This window comes from Spermophilus citellus (genome assembly GCF_964194105.1).
Source record: "Spermophilus citellus genome assembly, chromosome: 4".
NCBI classification, from domain to species: Eukaryota; Metazoa; Chordata; class Mammalia; order Rodentia; family Sciuridae; genus Spermophilus; species Spermophilus citellus.
In genome coordinates this window covers 28,873,785-28,898,929 of record NC_138185.1, presented here as the reverse complement: position 1 = coordinate 28,898,929, position 25,145 = coordinate 28,873,785, and the positions used below count along the sequence as shown (strand labels likewise).

At 44.3% G+C, this 25,145-nt stretch overlaps 1 protein-coding gene across 1 annotated transcript; it reads right to left on the bottom strand.

Annotated features, from left to right (window-relative positions):
* Window positions 1-118: 118 nt before the first annotated feature.
* Window positions 119-24,858, bottom strand: VPS16 (VPS16 core subunit of CORVET and HOPS complexes). The gene is made up of 24 exons (XM_081291257.1): window positions 24,731-24,858; window positions 9,361-9,449; window positions 9,045-9,142; window positions 8,832-8,960; window positions 8,607-8,751; window positions 8,388-8,503; window positions 8,169-8,291; window positions 7,985-8,040; window positions 7,548-7,637; window positions 7,353-7,447; window positions 7,124-7,200; window positions 6,318-6,449; window positions 6,086-6,213; window positions 5,921-5,956; window positions 5,620-5,728; window positions 5,331-5,465; window positions 5,132-5,240; window positions 4,943-5,040; window positions 4,751-4,858; window positions 4,354-4,431; window positions 4,096-4,265; window positions 3,924-4,020; window positions 3,162-3,265; window positions 119-3,058 (listed from the first exon to the last, which is right to left on the bottom strand). The coding sequence occupies exons 1-24, from the start codon at window positions 24,781-24,783 to the stop codon at window positions 2,914-2,916; spliced, it is 2,520 nt and encodes an 839-aa protein (XP_081147383.1). The 5' UTR covers window positions 24,784-24,858; the 3' UTR covers window positions 119-2,913.
* Between the last annotated feature and the right edge of the window lie 287 nt (window positions 24,859-25,145).

Genomic DNA, 25,145 nt, shown 5'->3' with positions numbered 1-25,145 from the left:
CAACTTAGCAGGACCCTGCCTCAAAATAAAATATTTGAAAAAGATATTTGGGTTGTAGCTCAGCAGAACATTTCTGGGTTCTGCTGAAAAAGAAACGTATGTTTTTTTAAAAAGGTGAAAGTTGGGAGCTGGGGTTGTGGCTCAGTGGTAGAACGCTTGCCTAGCATGTGTGAGGCACTGGTTCAATTTTCAGCACCACATATAAGCAAATAAATAAAATTTAAAAAGATCCATCAATAACTAATAAAAATATTTTTTAAAAAGGTGAAAGTTTTTACAATAAAAAGTTGGAAAGAAAATTAGATATTAACTTTACAAAAACAAAAATTTAAAAACTGCCTTTGATTTTCAAACAACTCTCTCCATAGACAATTCCAATACTTCTCCACATTAACACACATTTTTAATGAGGTTGTAATCTGTATACATTTGTCATTGTTATTAAAAAGTATTTCTCACATGTTTTTAAAACTTCATGACAGCTGTACAGTGTTTAATGTTTGTAGAAGAAACAGGTGGTATGTTGCTTTGGGGTTGCAGATTTTTTATTGTGTACATTCTAAAAGCACTGGCCAAGTCTCCCCTCTGACTGGGCTATTGGGTAGCAATTATTTTTCATTGAGAACTAGAAAAGTTGGAAAACATTTTTATCTATCTATCTATATCTATCTATCTATCTATCTATCTATTTTCTGCACTGGAGATGGAACTCAGGGGGTATTTAACCACATCCCCAGTCCTTTTTTGCATTTTTTTTTTTTTTTTTTTTTTTTTTTTTTTTTTTTAGAAACAGGGTCTCACTGAGTTTGTTAGGGCCTCATTAAGTTGCTGAAGCTGGCTCAAAAAAATCATACTCCTCCTGCCTCGGACACCTGAACTGCTGATTACAGGCATGCATGGTGATGCATCGCGAGAAAAACATTTTAAAACTTATCAGGGCAGTGAGAAATTGTGGAGCCAAGACTGGGGAGGAAAACAGGCTAGAATAATCCCAGTATTGGGGAATCCTTTCTTTTCCTTGGAGGTGTCCACTAGTTTCAAAGGGAAAAATGAAAGGCTGTGCCAGACTGTGATTCCAAAAACTGGCCATATTTCCAGTACCTTGCTATTCAATACCCTGTCAAGAGGTGGAGACTATTTCACCTTGAAATTGGTGAGGTAAGTTTATGAGACCGCCTTGACAAACAGAATGTGGCACATTTGACACCATGGGACTTCCAAAGCTAGGTCAGGAAAGGCAGAACAGATTCCGCTTGGCTCCTTCTTGGGATGCCTGCTTTTGGAACCCAGCTTGTCCTATGACCAACGTTGTGATGCTGTGAGGTACCCTGGGTTGTATAAATGTTCTGGTTCACAACCCTAAGGTCCTAGGTAACAACCAGACATGTGGGAAAGCAAGCCCCCGGGTGATTTCAGTACCCAACTGTCAAGTTACCGCCTGCCTTTTGAGTCTTCCAGTTGATGTCCAGATACTGTGGAGCAGACACAAACCATCCTGTTCAATTTTTTTCCCCAGTGCTGGCACATGCTGGGTGAGCATTCTAACAGAGCTACAGACCCAGCCACTATCTGAATTCTTGACCACATATAAGCAGTGAATATAATAAATGACTATTTTAGAATTTGAGCTATACCCCCTTGGAGGATTTTCACAAACTTACATTTACAAATCAGATGGGGAAAAAGAAAAGGACATAACTTACCAGGTCCCAAGTCTCCCCTTCTTTTTAAAAAAATATCTTTTAGATGAATAGACCTTTATTTTTATTCACTTACTTATATATGCAGTGCTGAGAATCGAACCCAGTGCTTCACACATGCTAGGCAAGCCCTCTACCACTGAGCCACAGCCTCAGCCCCTCCCCCTCTTTTTTGAAGTGTGGTTATGCTTAGTAGTATTGGGGGGTGGTAAGGTTTGAAGCTCTAATGAGAGCTGGGCTTTGGTTTTCCCCTTTGTCCTCCTGCTAAACAAAAGAGGGCAATACAAAGAAAATGGTATGCCCTGGGTAATGGATGGAAGAGACACAGTGCATTAGAGTACAGACTGAAGGCTAGAGACAAAGAGCAGAGGGCCAAGAAGACTCCCTACTGATTGGAGGTGAGGTCTCCCCTGGGTGGGGGTGAGGTAAGGCCAAGGAGTCTCTAGTTCATAGTTCTTAGGCAGAATTGAGATGTTCTAGCTTCCTTTCCTCTTCAACCCAGACACCACTCAGGAACTGACACCACTATTCAATAGGCAGGGCTCTCTAAGGCTTCTCCTTCAACTCCCACAACATGCCTCTCCTAAATCCTGTGGCCTCTCCTCAGGGTTCCCTGATCACAGAGGGCCTGATTCCCATTCCAGCTTGAAGTCAATCTGGGTTTCAAATCCTTGTTTTGCTACGCATTTGCTATTAGCAACCTCCCTGGTCCTCAATTTCCTCTTATGTTAGAGGGGTGATGTTATCTATCTCACAAGACTGTCATGAGAAACAAATGAAATAATAATGGCACAATGTTTAACATGGTTCTCCTGAGTGTGTGGACAAGCACATAGTGTTTTTCAGTGTGATTCTTGCTGAGTTTTGTGCTATTTATCCCCATAATCTTCCTCAGGTCTGTGAGCCTGATAGAACTTTCCTTGATAACTATATGGAGATAGACAGGGCCCTCTTGTAAAACCCTACCTCCAGAGCTAACACCATCAAATGCATGGAGTTCTGCTGCAATGTCTAGATGGTTCTGCCTCAGATTTGCTTTTCTTAGGCTGGACTGTATAAGACAAGCATTCTAAAGTGTCCCATCTTTATTTACAATGAGAGTCCCCTCCTCTCCGGCCCCTTCCTTAGCTTTGCTCTGGGGAAGGAGCTGGATAAAGTACTTCTTCTGCCAAGTCCAGGGTCTAGGGGAAGAACCCCCTGAAGGGAGTGCTCCTCACTTCTTCTGGGCTTGTGCTCTGGCTCGTTGAATCTTGTCAGCTGTGGCTCCATCTGTGGCTCCAGTGCAGTGGGACAATACAAGGCTCAGCTCAGCCTCGTTCCGGTGCTCGATGGCCACATCTGCAGCCTGAGCCACATCCCTATGGTTGGAGCAGAAGGGGAGATGGTATTGGGACTGCCCAAGGGCACCAACCCTGCCTCTTCTCAGCCACCTCACACCCACAGGGCCCTGATTCAACGCACCCAACGAGAAGCAAAGCCTTGACCTTTTGCTCAGGACCCACTCGGGAAGCGTACTTCTTGGCCTCATATTTGTTGTGTTGTTTCATGCAGATTTCCACAAAGGGCTTCACAGGAGAGGGAAGGGGTTGAGAGGTAAGACAAAGGATAGCCTGTGTTCTCTTCTGAGCAAAGCCCAATGGATACACTGTCCATATGTATTTTATATATCAGTCCCAACAATGGCAAGACAGTTGTGATCTCAACATGCTTGGGGCAGAAAAAAACCTAAACCAAAGGCCTGTTAGAATCTTGAAATCTATTATTTTTGTGCTCCTCCTCCACCATCCACCACTACCCACTTGACAATAGGCATTTGCTGTCACTTGCCCTCTCAGGTCTTCTTTTCTCTCATGGTTGCCATTATCAAATTTGCCCGCCACACCTTTGAACCCCTGCCACAGGAAACAAAACCCTGTGACGTGATATCTTCCCCTACCCAATAGGTGCAGCTTTTCAGACCCCCATTTCCCCAACTCAAGCAAGAAAGCCCAGGCACATGTTGTTCCTGCTGGCTCTTTGGGGGAAAGCGGCTCACTTTACACCTCCCTTTGCAGACAGACTCCAGCCCATCCTCCAGTGCACTCAACACTGTGGATGCTATCTGCCCACACATGGGCTAATACATGGGCAGCAGAACAGATGCCTGAATAAGTCATCCTATCTGTCTCCCTGCCCAGGACTACCCTCGCTACTGGGGGGCTGGAAGGAGTACCCCTGACTTACCAGGTAACCGATGGGTGATTTCTTGCTCTTAGAAAACTTTTCCAGTTCCTCCCAGTCTTCCAAATCTGCCAGGGCAGTCAGCTTTAGCCACCAAAGCCTGCGGAAAGCTGGGCTTAGAGGTTTTACAGAAAAGGCAGGTTGTCCACGTGCTGCCCAAGAGGTCCCTATATACCTCTTGTCAGGGATGCGGAAATCACGGGCCAGTTGTTCTGCACGTTTGTTATGGCCGTTGAGGATGAGGGTGGTGACCGTGTCATGTAGAGACAGGTCTAGAAACTGGCCCCCCAACTCATCTTCTAGGCGCCTCTGTAGCCGTAGGAGCCGCATTTGATCCTCTGTAGCCTGGGAACCAGGATGAGGCAGGTCGGGGATGAGAGAGACAAGAGCAAGAGGGGAAGCCAGGCAGCTCTTAGAAAAGGGTAAGCCAAACCTTGGCTGCAAACTCATTCTTGGCCTTGTAAAAGGCATCGGCTGCTGTCTGCAGAGCTGCTACTCGTCCCTCAATACGCTACAAAGACAAAGGGAGACTGAGTTCACAATGCAAAGGACCTTGGCCCTCCCCACCCAGGTGACAGCTCCCCAGTCCCTGTGCCCAGGGTCACCAAGGTCAGCCTTACCCACTAGGGGCACCACTCTGGTGTCCTAGAGGGATGACTAGCTCCTTTGGAACCAGCCCCCATTCTGGCCACACCTTTTCTCAAACTCTCCCTTCAACAGTGAGGATGTTGGATGGAGAGTGAACCGAATGCTAAAGCCTACATTCCCGGAAAAGGCACCAGACTAATAGCCCCAGCTCATGGGCTCCACCCACTCCATGGACCTCAGACCTCTCCTGTAGCATAGCTGGCTTGAATGTGGAAGCTGCCCAGCTCCTGGTGATTGTCATCTTGATTGTAAAGGTCCTTCAGCGTCTCTAGCTCCTGATGCTTACAGAACTGGGCAGAGGGCAGGCCATCAGTCAGCAATGCCAACTCAAGGGCTCAGGCAGCTCCATCCTGCTACCTGCCCACCACACACACCTGTCGGTATAAACTCAGGGCCATGGGCTGGTTGCGGAGGGTCATGAAAAAGTCTCCTCGGTTCAGCTCGTTCTTCAGGTGCAGCAATACTGTGAACACTGTAGGAATAATAAGATAGGCTGGGAACTCTACCCTTGGCCCTCCTCAGCCCAGATGACCCAGTTTGCTTCTCACCCAAACCCAGCTCACCCAGGTCGGTGTCCCCACTCTCGATGGCCTTGCTCAGTGCTAGTTTGCTCCTCTTCATCTTTAGGAGAAGGGGCACTTGCTCCCCTGAGCGTGGCTCATATTCCAGCAGCTGCAGGGTGGGGAGGAAGGCAGAGAAGAGCTGGCACAGGGGCCTTGAACATTCATATCACAGAATCTGGAGAGGGCTGGGCACCCACACCTTGATGGCCAACTCTGTGCGGCCACAGCCATAGGCCCGTGCAGCAATGTCAGAGTATGAGACACCAGGCGTGTCCCCCAGCTTCTGATTAATGGCCCGTGCAACATCCTCATCTGATACATCTTTCTGCTGCACCTGCAAGGTGTATGGGGGAGGGTGTCATACACATCTATATGTCACTCCTTATCTCCCAGCTCCACAGGGCCTTGATCAGACCCTTACCCGCTCATTCCACATTTTTCACTAGGGCCTGAAATCACCTAAATGCCCTTGGGTCCCACATCCTTGCCTTGTAGCAGGCCCAGTGGGCCAGGATCCTGCTGACGCCCTGTACTTCTGGAAGACGCAGGTACTCACATATCTGGATGGCCAGGGGATATAGCCTCCGCAATACAAGCCTGGCAGAGAAGGAGGGTGAGAGAGCACAAGGGACAAGGTAGGGCAGAGAAAGGGGGCAGAGAAGCCCCAGCCTGTGCCTCAGGCCTCCAAAATCTTAAGATGTGTCAAATACAATGACCATAAGACTCTACCCAAGGCCATAATGCCCCCCCACTTACAGCCCTCCTATAGCACCCCTGGGCTTTCTATACCTGTCCAGGAGCACCTGGATGGTGAGCTGCTTATATCTGTATTTTCCTTGGTTAAGGATCCAGATGGGGATAAGTCCTGTTTGCCAAGTACCTGCAGACCACATCTCCAGCCCCTTCCCCAGTCACCCCCAGCTATAAATACCCTCCCTCCATGCTTGAGGATACTGGCTATAGGTGAGGGGAATCCCAATGTGGTAGTCCCGGACAGCATTGAGCACACGCAGGTCCTGACACATGTGCACGAAACTATCAGGTGGAAATCTGTCAAGGAAACACTTCCCAAACGAAGCCGCCTGAGAAGAGCCAGAGGGCAATGGAAAAAAGCTTTCTCTACTGCAAAAACCAGTTCACCTCCTTCCCAGCATCCCCTCATTCCCAGAACCCTCTCCAGCCCAACCCTGAGCAGACTCTTCTGCATGTCTGGTTGGTGTTCGTGTCCTGCAGCCTCAATGCATTGCTGCACGGCCTGAGTCAGCTGCCCCAGCTCCTGGATTTCTCGTAGGTACTCATCTGCTTTCTGGCTTTCTTTCTGCAGGGAGAGGTTCGGTGATGGAGCAAAATGACAGAGAACACCCCACATTGGCCTTTAGCCCCTCTGGACTATAGTTCAAATGGGCTGATTTAGAGGGCCTGCATAGGCTGGAGCCTGAACTCTCTCACTCTGTTCAGTATACCTGAGATCATCCCAAGTTGGCTCACAGTTGCCTCTGGGAGGCCTTGACAACTTCTAACAGTAGTGCTGACTTATGCCTAGCTGGAGATAGCAAGGACACCCTATCCTTCTCCATTACCATGTGGAGAAACACCCATGTTACTTGAATTCCCGAGCAGTCCACCAGTGTTCTCCCTGAAGCCCTCTTTTTATTTGTCCTCAGCACTGAGGATTGAACCCAGGAACACTTAACCACTGAGCCACATCCCTAGCCCTATTCTTTAAAATATTATTTTAAATTTTATTTTGAGACAGGGTCTCAACTAAGTTGCTTAGGCCTACCTAGGTTGCTGAGGCTGGCTTTGAACTTGTAATCCTCCTGTTTCAGCCTCCTGAGCTGTTGATACAGGCATCTGAAACCCTCTCTTGATAGGTGGCACCTGGCTGTGCCCACACATGCCCATACAGGGGCAGAGGGCTGGACCAGTCAGGGGACAGGAAGAAGGGACTTCTTCCCATCTTAGGGCCTGGGAAGAAGTCCACAGATTTACCTCATATTCCTTCTGGGCCTCCAACAGTAGTGCTCCGGGGGCCATCGAGGCAATTTTGAAGATCTCCTCACTGGCCACTGGGGGAGGGAGTTGGTGAGTGCAGATGGGGCAAGAAAACCTTCAGTATTGCCTCAATACCCAGATCCTCCTTTGGGCCACTGGCCTAGGGTAACTGGGATGTTGAGGAACCTCTGCCCCGGGTTACATGATACCCTTGTGGAGACCTCACCTGGAACCTCATGTAGAAACTCATGGGTGCTGCGGGAGAAGATGCGGACCCCATCAAGTTCAGGTACCAGGTAGGAATCCTCATCAAGCACAAACCTGAGCTTGGTTAAGGTTTCCAAGAGTGTCTCTAAAGTTAGGGTGGGATCAGTGACCTCCCTCCCCCCTCCCACACCATAAGGCAGCCCTTTAAGGATACTGAATGCTCTCAGGTGCATCGCCCACCACCATTAGCAGCCTCTCCCAGGCCACCACGACAGCCCTTTCCTTGCTGCGAGGACGACTGCACCTGTTGACAGCACCATACACACAAATCTGGGACACTTCCAGGACAGCAGACCCACAGCCAAGTCTCCCACATCACTGCTGCATCCCTTTGCCCTGGTTCAGCCCTGCACAAGACTGTGCCCTTATTCTATTCTTTTGGCCACAGGATGACCTGTCTGCTTCCCTCTCACTCCTGTATCAACAGCTCCCCATGGCAGCTGAAGCCCACCAGGACAATGGTTCCTTCAAGTGTTCACTGGCCAAATAGAAGATCCAAGCTCTACTTGGTTTGGCCAGTAGACAGGATGATTCAAGGTGTCCCCATAAACATGTTTCACTCCCATCCCCAAATAACACCCCTATTATTACCAGACCATCTGCTTCGGGGGTGCCCGAATGTTGCAGTTGAATTCACACAGCTTCTCCTGAAAGGGTGCAGGGATGTCATGGCCCTATCCCAGCAGTCACCAGTCTGATTGAAAAGTCCCACCCCTACCCCGCAACAGATTTTCATTGGACAAGTATAGTATCCCCTGTTATTCTAGGATCACACCTTGAGTGATGCTGTCCCCATCCAGATATAGCCTGTGTCTGTGAAGAGCGCCAGGTGTCGGTAGGTGAAGGAGACAGCCATTTGCAGGAAGCTGCTTACTCCTGGGGCCAGGCCAGGAGGCGTCTGGGGCAGGGCGGAGTAGAATACCAGATGGACACTTCTCAGAGCCTTCCCACTGCCTCCCTCGCCCCTCCGTTTCATTCTCACTCAGGCACTCACCACTGCAGAGCAGGTTGCATGGTCCAGGAGGTAAAGATCAGGCCCCACAGCCAGGAGAATGTGTGCTACTCGGTCCTGGCAGAGTGTGGTCCAGCATGAGGGTGCACTTTGTAGACCTGCAACCAGGGAAGGGGACAACCTCATGATGAATAGAGCCCTCAGCTGGTCCCACAGTCTGGAGGCACATCTGTGGCGCTAAAGAGCTATCTCAGGGCTTACCTGGTACCTCTGGCATCCGGCGGAGTTTGAGATCGCCCACATTGGCACTGAGGGTAAAACGATGGGCCCCCGTGAGGATGGCCACCCCAGAACCAAATTCAGTGTGAAAGATCCGGGCATCCAGAACCCGGTTCTGGAGCACCTCCTGGGGAGAAGGACCATGGGTTGAGGGAACCACAGGGTCATAAACCCCATCCTCTTTCCCAGCCCCCTGTGGCCCCTTACATTGCCCATGCTGAAGTGTCTTCGGAAGTCACCATGAAGCCCATAAACCAGCACTGCACCGTCTTCCTGCACACAAAGCAACTCCTCCTCAGCTGACCAGCCCAGGGACACCACAGGTCCACTCTTCCACTGCAAAGAGAGACTCCTGAGGATATCCTTGGAATAAGGAAGCCCTGCCTAGCCCACAGACCAGGGACAGTCTGGAATGCTCACCAGTAGGCTGGCCAGAGGCATACCAGAAGCAGAGTAAATCTCAAGTACTGGTCGCACGCTGGCAGCTTTCTCCTTCCTCCAGGGGTTCCTCAGCAGCGCTGTGGTTTGAAAAGAGATTTCTGTCCTAGACTCTCAGGCCCCATGCAGGCCTCATGGACCAGGGTCTCAGGCCTACCCGTGAGGCAGACCTTAGGAGAACCAAAACTAAAAGCATTTTAACAGAGTGAGTTGGCAAAGAACCACCTGACAGCAAGGCCCTCAGGAATCAAGTTCATTCCAGGATCCCAGAGCACGCAATAGGGGAAGGACAACTTACCAATGGGGCCCCCATAGGGTGCAGCAGCCACCAGGCAGTCCCTGAGTTCCTCTTTCAGGTCCCAGTCCATGCTGTACAGTTCATATTTCCTGTCCACAGAGATGAGCAGATATTAACTTCCTCACGACCCTGCATCTGGATAGAATAAGCCCTAGAGGAACCCTTAAAGCCCCCATTTGTCCTTCATGGGGAAGGAGAGTCCCCTCACAAAGTAGAGGCAGAGAGATGAATAATGACTAAAAATTCACTACATGCCTGCCTAGGAACAACAGAGGAGGGAGCAGAGGGTATTGAAAAGGAAGGATGTGACTTTGGGGGCTAGTATCCATGATTGGTAAGAGCTCCTGAGGCAGGTTTCATAGCTAATATCCAAGGCACAAACTGAGACAGGACTAGGGTGAGGTGGGAAATAAGACCCTCAGAGAAAGTCTCTCAGGGGAAGGAATCTTTATTCTATTTCTGGTTCTTAACAATGAATCAGGGTCCAGCTATGCTGAGTGATGATGAACTGTTCCGGAGCATCAAAGAAATCCAAGGGGAGCTCTTCAGTGAGATTGGGCTGGTGAGAGGGTTCTGGATTGATGGCAATTTGTGAATGCTTGGCTTATTGGAGGTAAGAAAATCATGAGCAGGCATGAGATGACTGCAATCTGAGATGTGCATGGATCACCAAGTGTGTGTCAAATAAGTTGGAGTAGGTAACTTGAAGTATGCCATTGATATTTGGAGGTAGGTAAAAGGGGAGAGCCAAAGGACAAAGAAAGAATGGGCACTATTCCAGGATGTCAAGAGAGACAGTATTTAAGGAGGGCATTTTGGCTAGTATCATTTCAGCAGCCTTCCCATTAATGATAAGGAAGATGCTCACCATTACCTACCATTTGACATATATCTTTGAGTTCCAAACAAAATAATTAAGGAAAAAAATGGGTAGAGCAAGATTATTACTATAGGTTGAGTGCCCATAATCCCATAATCCAAAATGCTTTAAAATCTGGAACATTCTGAGCATTGTTTCAGATTTTGGAGCATTTGGGGTTTCTGGATTTCCAGATGAGGGGCTCAACTGTTATATCCATGCAAATATGCTAAGATCCAAAGAACTCTGAAATCTGAAATGCCTCTTGTCCCAAACTTTGGATAAGAATACTCAACCTGTATTTGCATGTAATATGACAATCTACTTTAAAAGTCCAAAGCAGCCTATGGAACATAAGATAGCTTAACAGGGTGATCAACAAAAATCAATCCATTTTCTAGAGAAAGACATTTTTTATACCATAGCAAGACTCATTTGAAATGTAACATTTGAAGGTGGGAATGTGGCTCAGTGGTGGAGTGCTTGCCTCATATGTGTGAGGCCTGGATTCTCTCTCACTACAGAAGAGAAAGAGAAAGACAGAGAAATATAACTTTTAAAAATCATAGAAATACAATTTCAAGATACCCAAGAATAAAACTAAAGAAAATTTTTGCAAAATCACACAGAAGTTTCCTCAAAGGTATAAAAGACATGGAGAAATTTTCCAAAATGTTTTATAAATGCATAGGAATTCTGATAAAATCCTTCCTCACAATTTTTTTTTTTTTTTTTTTTTTTTTTTTTTTTTTTTTTTTTTTTTTTTTTTTTTTGGTGTGGAAGATGCATAAACTGGTTCTAAAGTTCATGGTGTGGAGGATCATCTGAAGGAGAAAATACCAGAAAATATTTTAAAACATTTTGAAAATATGAGAACAGATACACGCCAAATATCAAGCACACTATATAAACTGAAGTTAATTAAAACTATTGTTTAGGATCCTTTCTAGTTCATAAGCATGGTTGTTCATGCCACTACATGAGATATAACTCCCTCTAAACTTGTTGCAACATGGCACATTTCCCGCCTGATGTGAAAAAAAAGAAAAAAAAAAACTATTGTTTTGGCATAGGAAAAAATAAATAGATCAAATGTAAAAGAGCAGAATCCAGAAAAGAACCTGGGAATTGAGCATATAAAAAAGATAGCATTTCAAAATGGTACAAATTGATATTTGAAATGAGACCATATGGGAAGATTCTCAAAAATGTTATTTCATTACTTAATCTTTACGATAATATATCTTCCAGATGGATTTCAAGATTTAAATGTTAAAAAAAAAATGCCATATAAGAAAAAAAGATCTTCAATATTTGTACTATCTCAAAGTAGCAATAATTTATTTTTTATTTAGTGCTGGGGATTGAACCCAGGTTACTTTACCCCTGAGCTACATCCCCAGCCCTTCTCTATTTTTTATTTTTGAGATGGTGTCTCACTAAGTTGTCCAGTCTGGCCTCAAACTTGCCATCGTCCTGCCTCAGCCTCCAGAGTTGCTGGGGTTGCAGGCATGTGCCACCATAGCAATTTCTAAGCAATGATATAAAATCTACAAGTCACAAAGAAAAATTTTTAAAAATGGGTTAAAATTAAAATTTAGAAAGTAAAAATAATATACATTCATTTGCTTCTAAGAAATGGTGGAAAGACAACAATCTCTTATGAATGGTTACTTGTAGGTGAGGGGCAGAATTATTAAATAAGGCCAGGGATAGTAATAGAACTTTGATTTATTTTGAAAAAACCACAATAACAAGAGTGACTGCCTAGCATACTCAAGGTCCCAGGTTCCACCCTCAGCAACCCCCTACCAAGAGTCACATTAACAGTTATTTATTAAATAATTAACATTAGAAAAAACCTTTATACATTTTTTAAAACAAAGTAAAAAGACATATGTCAAGAGGAAAAAAATGTGTATGATACAATGGAAAAAGGAATAATCTTCTCAAAAGGCTTCAGTTAATTTTTAAAAATAAAAATTATACTAAAAGAAAAATGGTCAGGAGTTCTATCATACTGCTTTATGTGAAAATATTTAAAAACGAAACATAAAAGGTTTGGAGGTGTAGCTCAGTGGTAGGTGCTTACCTAGTATGCATAAGGCTGAGTTTGATCCCCAACACCATAAAATCAACACACAAACAATTTAACTAAAAATAAAAACTGAACATAAGAAATTTGAAAAACTCTAGGCTGATACTTTTATAATGTTTAGCTATGGAAAGGTCTTTCAGAACAAGACACAACCCAGAAACTATCAAGAATGACAGATTTATGACATAAAAATTTTAAATTTGTATATTAGAATTTAGTACATGGGCCAGGGTTGTGGCTTAAAGGTAGAGCACTCGCCTTGCACGTGCCAGACCCTGGGTTCGATCCTCAGCACCACATAAAAAATAAATAAGTGAAATTTTTAAAAAAAGTTTAGTACAAAAAATAAAAGCCTAGTGACCACTATGAAAAGATGTGTAAGTTTTATAATAAAGGATTAGTATGAAGAAAAAAGGCCTCCTTTACAAATCAATAGAAAAAGAAACAACACACTAAAGAAATGGTCAAAGGATATGAAGACATATCTAATTACTAGGTAAAGAATTTTTTAAGTTTTCACTTTTTAAAAAAAATTTTTTTAAGAGAGAGAGAGAATTTTTCAATATTTATTTATTTTTTTAGTTTTCGGCAGATACAACATCTTTGTTTTATGTGGTGTTGAGGATCGAACCCGGGCCGCACACATGCCAGGTGAGCGCACTACCACTTGAGCCACATCCCCAGCCCTTAAAATTTTTTTTAACCTTTATTTTATTTATTTATCTTATGTGGTGCTGAGGCTTGAAGTCAGTGCCTCACAAGTGCTAGGCGAGCACTCTACCACTGAGCCATGACCCCAGGCCCAAGTTTTCATTTTTTTTTTAATAGTTGTAGATGGACAGCATGCCTTTATTTTCTTTGTTTATTTTTATGTGGCGCTAAGGATTGAACCCAGTGCCTCACACATGCTAGGCTAATGCTCTGCCACTGAGCTACAGACCCAGTCTTTTTACTTTTTATTTACTCTTTTTTTTTTTCTTTCTTTGCAGTACTGGGGATTGGACCCAGGATTGCTTTACCAATGAGCTACATCCACAGCTCTTTTTATTTTGAGACAGTGTCTCACTAAATTGCCCAAGCTGCGCTCAAACCTGCCATCCTCCTGCCTCAGTCTCCAAGTGGCTGGGATTACAGGTGTGCTCCAAACTATTTTTATGTTTTGGTCATCTGATTGGAAAAAAAAAAAAAAAAAACAAGAAACAAATAAAAAATCTAGTACTGTCGAAGATGTGGGAAATGAACACTCAAGTATAAATGGATTGGCTCTTACAGAAGAAAATGAAGTGCTATCTATTTGACTTTTAAAATGCAAATACCTTTGACTTAGCCTAAACCTTGCAAACGCTCTTTAAAAATTCATGCAAAATGGAGCCGGGGTTGTGGCTCAGTGGTAGAGTGCTTGCCTCACATGTGTGAAGCACTGGGTTCAATTCTCAGCACTGCATATAAATAAATGAATAAAATAAAGGTCCATCAACACTAAAAAATATTTTTTTAAAAAGTTCATCAAAATTGGACTAGTTAAATAAACAATAATAGGCCCACCCATTCTGGGGAATGCTATGTAGCCATCATTAAGGTGACCTGTCATTAGTGATGTGAACTTATCTCTGAGATACAGTGGTAAGTAAAACGAGAAAGCTAACCATATAAGCCATATAAGCTCAATGTTGACCATATAAGCCCATTTATGTAATAAAAAACTGAGCATGTATTTTTGCCAAACACATTTAAATATAAACATGTTTGTGTACAAATATACAGAAAAATGCTCAGAGGCTTCCAAACAAAGCCAGAAAAAGCAGTTATCTCTAGGAAAGGTGGTAAACGAAGTGACATATAGAAGGAATGTTTATTTTTGTACTAAATATTTTATTAATTTCTGAAATATTGAATTTTATAACCCATATGCATTTCTTTTGACATTCTGTTACTAAAATCATTGGGTGTGGGGTTGGGGCTATGCTCAGCGATAGTGTGAGGCACTGGGTTTGCTTCTCAGCACCGCGTATAAATAAATAAAAAATAAAGGTCTATCAACAACTAAAAAAAATTTTTTTAAATCATTGGGTGAAAAGTCTGATAAAAATATATATTTACATAAAGCTATCATGCCAGTTATCAATTGATTGCCTTTCAGTTCCAAATTCACCCTTCATAATGGGCAGCACTCTTTCAAAATTTTCAACTATACAGTGAACACAATGTTAAGCTTTCCCAGTAGAAGAATGCCGGAAAGCCATGAAGAGGCCAGCAGGCAGAGTGTGAGGACACCTGGTGGTGTTAGGGCCCCCTTATGCATCTGGAAAACCATGCCTAGATCAACTCCTGGCTCTCTGAAGACACCACACCTTGGGCTTCCTTCCCATGATAAGCAGCAGATTCCTCTGCATACCAAGACGCCTGGTCACTAGCTGTGCCTCACTTGTACCCTATCACATTTTCCATTGACTCCCTTTGCACAATTGTACATCTTTACCTATGGATGCCATGTAGTCCAGACACAGGAACCCACCTCTGGTTGCACATGCACATTCTGGGGCTTCCAGCTATGGTTTCACTGCATCCCCTACCCCTTGCACTTTAGAGAGTTACCTCTTGGTTGCTCAATACTATAAGTCAGCTCTGGTCTGGCACAATCAGCATATTGACATCCAGTGGGCTGCAACTATATTTTCTCCAACAAGGTCTGAACCCCAGTCTAGAGAGAGGCTTCTCCTCCCAAATTTGCCATTCTTGGGGTATTCTCCCTCATCCCTAAGATACCATATAAAATTTTCTTATATATTTTATATATACTTATATGTCATAGATTACTAATTCTTTATATTATATTCTTTATATTCCAATTTAAATCTCCTGGCTGGATCCAGATAGATACAGACTTGGTATAGGGAATGGCCCCAGGAGAAAAACCCCTAAAGAGGGAATTTGGGGATTGGTTTGGTGTTGAGCTCTTTGCCAAAGGGAAATGGATGACAGAAACCTATCATATGCTGCGGCATCACAATTAACCAAGCCTGCAGTTTACTCTGACGAGGTGCCAACTGAAGCACGTGCTTTGGGAATGGCTTCCATATTTAAATATGTGGCATTAATGATGACTACAAGGACTCTGGTATGGGATGGATTATTATGAGTTCACATGAACATTTACAAAGAGAAAATGATGCTGGCACATATGATGTGCCAGTCTGGAGAAAGGCTTCCCCTTCCAAGTTTGCCATTCTTGAGTAAGGTAATCATAGGGTTTTCAAGCCAAGAAAGGCTAATCTCTATAGAGATGGGAAGGCAAGCTACTTTTACTGCTAAGGGAGGCTTGAAGTGACTAGGGTTCCAAGATTGTCGGTTTCCTCTGGGTCTAATCAAATGTCCCTGTTCAGGTTTCAGGATCCATTGTTTTGATCAGTGCCTTAACCTACACGTGAGAAATGGCTTGTTGTTGAATTCCACTGTTATAATTCAGCAACCCACACAATTAAATTTTATGTTTTATTTTTTATTTATTTTCTACTTGAGGTAGAGGTCTTGGAAGCTTCTCTATCTAAGGCTGACCAGGTTAACAATCCTGAGTGGGTGCCTAATATAGGGCCCCAGTTTGGCACCATTCCCAGGAGGGCCAGCCTGCAAGTTGATTACATTGGGCTTCTTCCATTATGGAAGGACAAATTGGATTTGCCTTTCTTGCCTCTAATGTGTTTGCCAGCACCCACCATCTGTAGATTCACAGAATGCTTTATTCACCCTTATGGCATTCTGCAAAGCACTGCATCTAATCAAGAACTTCATTCCACAGCAAGGAAAGTGCAACAGTGGGCTTGGGGCCATGGAACCAACTGGTCTTACCATATATTCCATTACTCACAAAGGGCTGGCCAAATTTTTTTGAATCAGTTGCAAACCCAATTGGGTGCCAGCACCCTTTAAAAAGATGAGGGTCTGTCTTTTAGGATGCAGCTTATGCTGTGAATCAGAGACTATTAGGTATTACCTTCCCCATAGACAGAATACATGGGACCTGGAATCCAGGGGTAGAAGTGGGAGTGGCTCCTTTCATTATCACACCTAATAACCATCTTATAAAAATGTTGCTTCCAGTCTCAGAACTTTGAGATCTAATGGCTTAAAGAGCTGAGTCTCCAAGAGGAGAGTGAAACACAATGATGGATTTATTGAATTAGAAGACAAAGAGTATCATCTTGCCATTTTGGGGTCCTATGCCACTGAGTCAACAGTGGCATAAAATATGAGGTTGATTTACTAGGTAAAGTGATTGTTCTGATTACAAAGAGTAAAATCAAGCTGTTGCTACATAATGGAGGCAAGAAGGACTGCCTGAAATCCAAGGAGTCCTGGGGGGGGGGGGGGCTCTTAGTGTTTCCAAAGCTCAATGAAAAATTTCAGTAACAAAAAACAAAAATAGACTGGGTGAGGAATGAAGGCTTGGATGACTCCACGAGGTAAACAACTAGAGCAATGGAGGTTCTAGCTGAGGGCAAGGGAAGTAGGGGGTGGGCAGCTGAAGAAGGAAGCTACAGATATCAACTATGACCTCGTGAGCAATTATAGAAATGAAGACTGGAATCGTTTTTCCCTATTTTCTCTATGCTTATTACATCAATGTGCTTATATTTATATACTAGCCATTATCTTCTACTTCCCATTTTTATTTTATATACAAATTACTAGAGGTTAACATTACAATTTAGTTTTGGGGGGATTTCTTTTTTTGTATCAGGGATTAAACCCAGGGGCACTTAATCACTGAGCAACATCCTCAACTCTACTTTTGAAATCAATTTTATTTTTGTTATTTTTATTTTGAGCAAGCTTAGGGCTGGTCTCAACCTGCGATCCTCCTGACTCAGCCTCCAGAGTCACTGGGATTATAGGTGTATGCCGCCTTACCCAGAACAATTTAGTTTTTAAGTAATAGAATATTTTCAGTGGGACAGTGAGACTCAATGTGAGAACTAATGGGTACAATAATGGATAATAACTTAAGATTGTTCTCTTCTCGTTTTGTGAAAGAATAGTTCTACTTGTAAGGATAATAGTATCTTATTAAGCCAGAAATGATTGTTTTGTTATTGTAAAGGAATTCATAGGTGTGCAGAAGGCTTCCTGAGAAAGCTAAGAAGTCAAATGGGCCAGTTATCAAGTTATTGCCTCTCTGCTCCAAATTCACCCTTCAGTACTTGATCTGAAGTGAGCTGAATGTTAAGCTTTCTCGATAGAGGGCGCCAAAAGGACACTGCAGGAGGAAAGGGCTCTCCTGCTGCTTCCAGCAGCTCCGTGGTCTGTGGGCACTGTGGGTTTGTGGACACCTGGTGGTTTCTGCCCCAATAATGTGCCCAGAATACACAATCCCTTGATGACCTCACAGTGTTGGCCGGGATGGGGGTCTACCTACCCGCAGCTCTAATGCTTCCAGTGCTGCTTCAACTTCGAGACTAGCCACCAGCTATGGCTCACCAGTAACCCATTTGTGCCCACAAGGGCTGTTTCTTGCTTCCCACTGGTCAGCCCTGAACGATGCTCTAGATTTAAGCTCAGATGAAGACTGGGGTATGTTCACTGCAGTGAAGAATATCACTGATAACATGGTGTTCAGGCCAGAGTAATTGGTCAGTGAGAAGAGAGAAAAGGGAAGTAAGTACAGATGGGGTCTTCAGGATTTCAGCGGGACACAGGGAGAGAAAGAGGAGTGAGGAAGGACCTATAGGTTAGGAAAGTTTATTCAAAATATTAGGATGGGAGATTTAAGTATGCTTGAATCTAACAGGGAACACTGGGACAGAAATGGTAGAAAACAATGCAGAGCTGTAGCCTTGAAAATATAGATCAAATTCCAATGACTCACCCCAGATACTATGGCCATCTCTCCTAGGAACCTGCACGTAGCTAACATCTCAGGTGATCTTGATGCAAGGGGCCCTGAACGATAGCTGGAGAAACACTGTGGCTAAGTGAGGACATTGGGTTGGCACATGATGTCTAAGAAGGCAGGGAGCCAGGGATGTGGCTGAACAGGGGCACCTTTCCTTTGGTTAGGAAAGAGCGGGTTTGGTCAGGGGAAGCCTAGGCTTCCATGCCATAACTTCCAGTTCTCTGGGAAGCTTGAGATGAAGTCAGCTATTGGGAGGGGGTAGCAAGGAGATTTCAATTTTTAATATTCCCCAAGTATTTTAATTACTCACAAGTATTTCATAGTGTAATCATTTACAAGTAGAGCCCTGAGGTGAGTGAGTGTAGAATGACTTCATCAAGCTAAAGCTGTGGCAGCAGAACTGTAATAGTCCCAACCTAGCTGTTGGGTGACCCTGCAGCCAGGTGCAGGTAGAGATGGTGAGAGACTGGTGCACAGGGAGGTGGTCCTGCGCCAATCAAGTGCAACCAAAGGGCAAAGGAACAAGATTGTTAGGGAAAAGGCAAGAAAAAGAAGTGACTGCCCATGGCTGTCCAGCTAGCCGGACAGGGAAGGAAACATCTGTAGAAGGAGCTCTGCATGTGGACACAAAGACAAAAGAAAGCTCCATGGATGGGGACCCACTGAGGTTAAAGGGCAGGTGAACCAGGAAGTTTCAGAGTATCCATGCAGACAGGAGTCTATGGTCCAAGAGGAGGCTGTGAATTTAACACTCCTTTTTTTTTTTAATTTTTTAGTTTTCAGCGGATATAACATCTTTATTTGTATGTGGTGCTTAGGATCGAACCTGGGCAGCACGCATGCCAGGTGAGCGCGCTACCCTTGAGCCACATCCCCAGCCCGAATTTAACACTTCTGAGGTAGAGCAGTTCTGGATGAGCACCAGGGTTGAGTGGGACTGGGGGAGAGAGTGGCTGAGTGGATAAAATCACTGTGAAGACAGTGACCATTTAAGTCACCCTGAAAGTTGGCAAAAGTTGGGATCTCCAGAAGTCATGGGCCAAAACCTCCAATTGGATGTGGTCTAAGAAACTGTATTTAATAATAAATACAATACTTGCAATAATAGACCAAGTATGAAAGAGGCAAAGCCAGGCATAAAGGAGCCCCGAAAGAGGTACAGAAGAAAGGGTCAGGGAGCAAAGAGCAACAAGGCAAATCACCTCTCAAAGTCTTCAAGCTACAGGAGGCTTCTCAGTGAGGAGACTCAAGCTGTGCTGTAAGGATGCTGTGGATGTGGAAGGGGAGAGTGAAGGGCAGCCTCTCAGAAAAGCCTAAGGGTGAGAACAAGCTGTACTCTCAAACGGAAAGGCCAGCTACATCTTTCTCCTCCATTTCCAGGTCTCAGAAATGGAAATCTTCTGAGCAGCAGAAATGAACCCTGGATTCTTACATTAGAAAACTATTATACCCACGGTCCTGGCAATTCTAGCTCCTGCAAGAAACAGTAAAGAAATCCCTATGGCAATGCAGTTGAACTGCTGGAGCATCATGGTGCACCATGATGTGACAAGAGCCCCTTTGTGAAACAGGCTTGAGTATCAAAGCCCTGGGGAGAGAGAAGCACATCAGATCTTGATTTAGGAAAACCCAATAATCCCCAAATCCCTAGTCCCTAGAGAGAACCCACTGTCACCCCTGAAATCCCATTCCTCCAACCTGTCTCAAAAAGGTTTTGTTGTTGTTGGGTACTAAAGATCCAACCCAGGGCCTTATGCATGCTAAGCATGCACTGTATCACTGGGTTACAACTCTAGCCCTACTAAAAAGGTACACCATGTTTATGCCAGCATTATTCTCAATAGCCAAGAGGTGAGAACAATCCAAGTGCCTCTTGACTGAAGAACTGAAAAGCAAATTATGGTATATACATATGATGGGATATTATTTAGCCTTAAAATATGGCTAAATGCCAGGTGTGGTAGCACAGATCTATAACCCCAGCAACCTGGGAGACTGAGGCAGGAGAATCATAAATTGAAGGCCAGCCTCAGAAACTCAGCAAGACTCTGTCTCAAAATAAAAAATAAAAAGGGCTGGGGATGTAGCTCAGTAGTAAAGCACCCCTTTATTCAATCCCCAATACAAAATATTAAAAAAGAAGAAGGAGGGGCTGGGGATGTGGCTCAAGCGGTAGCGCGCTCGCCTGGCATGCGTGCGGCCCGGGTTCGATCCTCAGCACCATATACCAACAAAGGTGTTGTGTCCGCCGAGAACTAAAAAATAAATATTAAAAATTCTCTCTCTCTCTCTCTCTCTCTCTCTCTCTCTCTCTCTCTCTCTCTCTCTCTCCTCTCTCACTCTCTCTTTAAAAAAAAAAAAGAAGAAGAAGGAAATTATGACATGGTATAATGGCAATAAACCTTGAAGACATTATGTAAGCCAGTCACAAAAAGACAAATGTTATATGATTCTGCTTACTATTAGGTACTTAGAGCAATCAAATTCATAGAGATAGAAAATAGAATGATGGTTGCCACTGGCTGGGGGGAGGGGAAAGTGAGGAGTTGCCATTGATGGGTACAGAATTTCAGTTTTACAAGATGAAAAGGTTTTGAAAATTGGTGGTACAACACTGTGAATATACTTAACCATACTGAATACATTCAAAAATAGGACGATAAATTTATGTTATGTGTGTTTAACACAATTTTTAAAACATTTGTTTATATTAGCAAAAAAGCAAAACAAAAACACAAGTATAGAACTAAAATAGTCTTCCTCTCTTCTAAGAACATCAGGGATTCATAATCCTTTCTTTTACCATAAGAATGTTTCTGAAAAGCTTGAAAGTCAATGTGCTCACTCTCTTCTCTGCCAAACTCACTTTTCCTTTTTCATGATTTGAAGCCAAAACTCAAAGTCATCCTTGATTCCTTGTTTTTCCTCCTCCCTCCCAAGTGCAGTCATTACAACCTTCTTCTGTTTCACCAACTAAATTGCTCAGGCCCCTTCCACACCTACCATCACTAACCCAGTGCTCACCACCCACAACTTCTCCCTAGGTTCCTTACTCAGTCTCTTTTGCTTCCATTCTTCCAAAAAGTTCCATCTTCTGCCTCCAGAAGGAACTTAAAACACACAACAATCCCCACACAGTGCAAATCCATTCATGTTAATCTTTTCCTTAATTTAAATTCCTCATGTTTTTCAAATAAGATGGTCTATAAGTTCCTGTAGAGTGTGACTCCTAAAAGAAGGACATCAACCTCAGCTTTTGTCTTGCCTGTTGCCTGTAGCACTCCAATCCCATTGGCTTTTTAGGTCACTGGGAGTGTTTCAGACCTTCCTACCTCAGGACCTTTGTATATGCTCTTCTTTAACCCTCCCCCTGCACTTAAGTCTACTATCTCTTGGATGGGACATTATTCTTTCTTTTAAAAAAGTCCTCTTGGGGGCTGGGACTGTGGTTCAAGAGTGCTCGCCCAGCACATGTGAGGCACTGGGTTCAATCCTCAGCACCACATAAAAATAAAATAAAGATATTGTATCCACCTAAAACTAAAAAAGAAATATTTTTTTGAAAAGTCTTCTTTATCTTCCCCCACTCCCAATCTGTTATGTGTGCGCAATCACTCTCTACATCTCTCTCATTTTTTATATTGGAATTAAATCCAGGAACACATCCCACTGAGCTATGTTCCCAGACCTTTTTATTTTGAGACATGTCTCACTAAGTTACTGAGACTTGCCTCAAACTTGCAATCCTCCTGATTCAGCCTCCCGAGTATTTGGGATTACAGATGTGTGCTACCATACCCAGTTTATATGCTCTCTTAAGGTATGTGCTCCTACACCTCAGTGATTATCCTTCATAGGGACTAAGACCAAACAAATACCTAATGGTTATTAATGGCCTTGCCCTGTGACTGTTAGCCCTATGAGAGCAGGAAGAGTACATGTCTGTTGTATTGGTCAATACAAGTTCAAACTAGCAAAGGCTGGGTCAAATTTAATAATGGCAATAGCTCAAGTTGTATTTTTAGGATAAAAATGGCTAGACTTCTGCCAGGCATAGTGGTGCATGCCTGTAATCTCAGCAACTCAGGAGGCTGAGGCAGGAGGATTGCAACTTCAAAGACAGCTTCAGTAATCTAGTAAGGCCCTAAGCAACTTAGTGAGACTCTGTCTCAAAATAAAACATTAAAAAAAAGACTGGGGATATGGCTCAGTGCCTCCTGAATTCAATATCCAGAACTAAAAAAGTCTAGATTTAGAGTCCCATAAGACCTGGTCACCATTTTCTCTCTTTGCCTTCCCCAATTTCAGAATTTCCAGAATACTGTCTCTAGAGCAGAAGAATCCTGTCCTGCCAGTAGGACTCAAAATGCAATGACTCCCACCTGCTTATCATTCAATTCACTTACTAGAATATAAATATGTCCTAAGATTGTACAAATATGAAGAAAATAAAGAACCTGAACTTAAAACATTTTCACTACTGAAACTAGAACATGTTCTTATATTTTCCTGTTTAAAAAAACAATTCTTATGCTTTAGCGCAGAGTCTAGAACTAGACCATTTGGGTCTAAATCCTGTTTCTACCACTTGTTAGCTACATAACCTGGTCTACTGTAACCTGGCCTCTGTGACCCTCAGCTTCTTCATCAATAGGATGGGGCTAATCATGATGCCTACATTATGAAGTTGTTAAGCTTAAGCAAATCAACACACAAGTACTCAGGATAGTGTCTAGTAGATAAGAAAGTTTAAATATATGTTAGCAACTTAGAACATGTTCTCCACAGCAAGATTAAGACCCTTAATCCTTTCTGACAGTACAGAACAGGTAAGGGTAGATTGGCCAACCAGCTCCATGTCAATGGTATGCACTCAAGACTTAGAATTTTTTAAAAAAACTTTAGTGGTCTAAACAGGAGCTCAGTGGTAATGAGGACATTGTCTTTCATCTTTGATTCAACGGACCTGGGCAGGCAATAAGTATTTTCAAGAGTAATAGAAATTAATATTTTAAAAAGTGAATGCTGTGTTAACTAGGTGGTGAGTGAACACTAAATAATATGCTAACTTTGTCAGCTGGTATCTCTTCTCTACTGAAACACATAAAATCATTAGTATTTCCTACTGATTTTAAGTAAACTTTTGCAATTTTTTCATATTGTATAGGCATATTTCATGATAATTCATGAGAATTATCATGAATAAATGCAACAGAACTCTAAAAATTGTTACAAGGCATTTAACTAGGAAGTGTATCATGTTGCAAATCAAAAATTACATTTAAAAGTTTGAATACATGAGTAAGAATAGTAGTTTCATAAGCAGAAATGAATATCTTCTATTGAAAAAATATCATGATGCAATGTCTTTGCGATCTTTAATTGTAATTCACATGATATCTCCCCACCCCCAGTGCTGGGGTTCAAATCCAGAGTCTCCCTAAAGGCAAGGGCTCTTCCACTGATTTATATTCCCAACTCTAAAATTATTCTTTAAAAATTTAATTGGAAAATTGTTATACAGAAGACACTTCTAAACATGCACTGGAGATAAAGAAATGCAAGAAACATGATATCAGCCCTCAAAGGGCTTGGTTTAGCAAAAGGAACTCACACAAATATTGCCCTACTGTATCACACATAACAGATCTTAGCACCAGGCCCGGTAAAGCCTAAAGGATTTCAATCAGGAGAGGGCGAAGGAAGGTTCTAGGAAGAACTCTTGAACTAAGTCCTGAAAGATGAGCAAGAATTCTTCAGTGAGTTAAAGAGGGAAATGGCAATGCCCACAGAAAGAACTGTAGGTTGATAGAAACATAGAAAGCCATAAAATATCACTGTGTGTTGGGGCCCTGAAATTCTGTGCAGCTGGAACACAAGCTTTGGATAAGAGAGCAACAGATGAGGTTGAAAACACAAATAGGGGCCGACATACACATAGACTGTATTTTAGTTTACAAAGGGAAGTTGTTGAAAAATCCTGATCAGGCTAACGATGTAATAGGTTTGCAAGTTAATGAAAATCCCTGGTTTAGGACTCCCGCGGGAAGGCTACCCCGGACCAGGGGGTCCTCACTTGCGCTGTTCCAGGATTCACTGACAACTCGCCCCCTTCTCCCTGCCTTGGTCAGCACAGACACCCCGCCCGCCGTGGGATCCCGCCCCCCTCCGAGCGCCCCTGTGGTCTGACTTCAGTAGCACTTTCCGGCAGGAGACCGGGTACTCGCTGTCACCGCGGGCGGCCTCCTTCAACGAGATCTGAGCATCCTTCCGGAGGCTGACAGACCTAAACTTGGGAGTGGCAACCGCTCATCACGGTTGTTTCTCTGAAGCAGGCCCGGCTCCCTGCCCAGAGGCAGCTGTGCATTAAGTCCCTGACTGACAGTCAGGGAGAGCCGGCGTGGGGCGGACCCCGCGCCCACAGCGACAGGGGCGAACGCTGCCGGGTCTACCCGGAGACCCGAGCCGGCGGGCGGGCGAGCGAGGTAAGCCGGGCTGCAGGCGGGAGGGCGGGGCGGCTCACCGGTAAAAGGCAGAGTCCCCGAGCGGGTTCCAGTTCGCCGTGTAGCAGTCCATGGCTGGTGCAGACAGCGGCTGGGCAACGTTAGGACAGCCACCTAGCGCGGGCTCCAGGCCGGTACTTCCGCTTCCGCCCGTCCGCGTCACATGACGAGGCCGCCTCTGCGGCCATCACCACTGTGGGCAGCTGCTGTCGGCCGTCGCCGTGCCCCCCGCCCGCACCGGGCTTCCCGCCCGCCCGGGTGGGCCTGACCCTGGCTCCTGGGCCCCTTAGCAGCTGACCCTGCCGCTTTTCTATCCCCTCGGGCGTTGAGGGTGCGCAGGGGTGACATGGGTGACCGGAAGTGGGAGCTGTGAGCGACGCCGCCTGGGGCGCCGAAGCCCAAGGCGCCGTCGGGGCCACCGCGACGCACGCATGG

Excerpts from the sequence above, each read along its gene's own strand:
- VPS16 (XM_081291257.1), bottom strand. The coding sequence starts at position 24,783 with ATGGACTGCTACACGGCGAACTGGAACCCGCTCGGGGACTCTGCCTTT. Across the intron at positions 5,729-5,920 it reads ATCCAGGTGCTCCTGGACAG|GCTTGTATTGCGGAGGCTAT; the intron begins GTATAGAAAGCC and ends CTTCTCTGCCAG. Across the intron at positions 5,466-5,619 it reads CCCACTGGGCCTGCTACAAG|GTGCAGCAGAAAGATGTATC; the intron begins GCAAGGATGTGG and ends TACACCTTGCAG.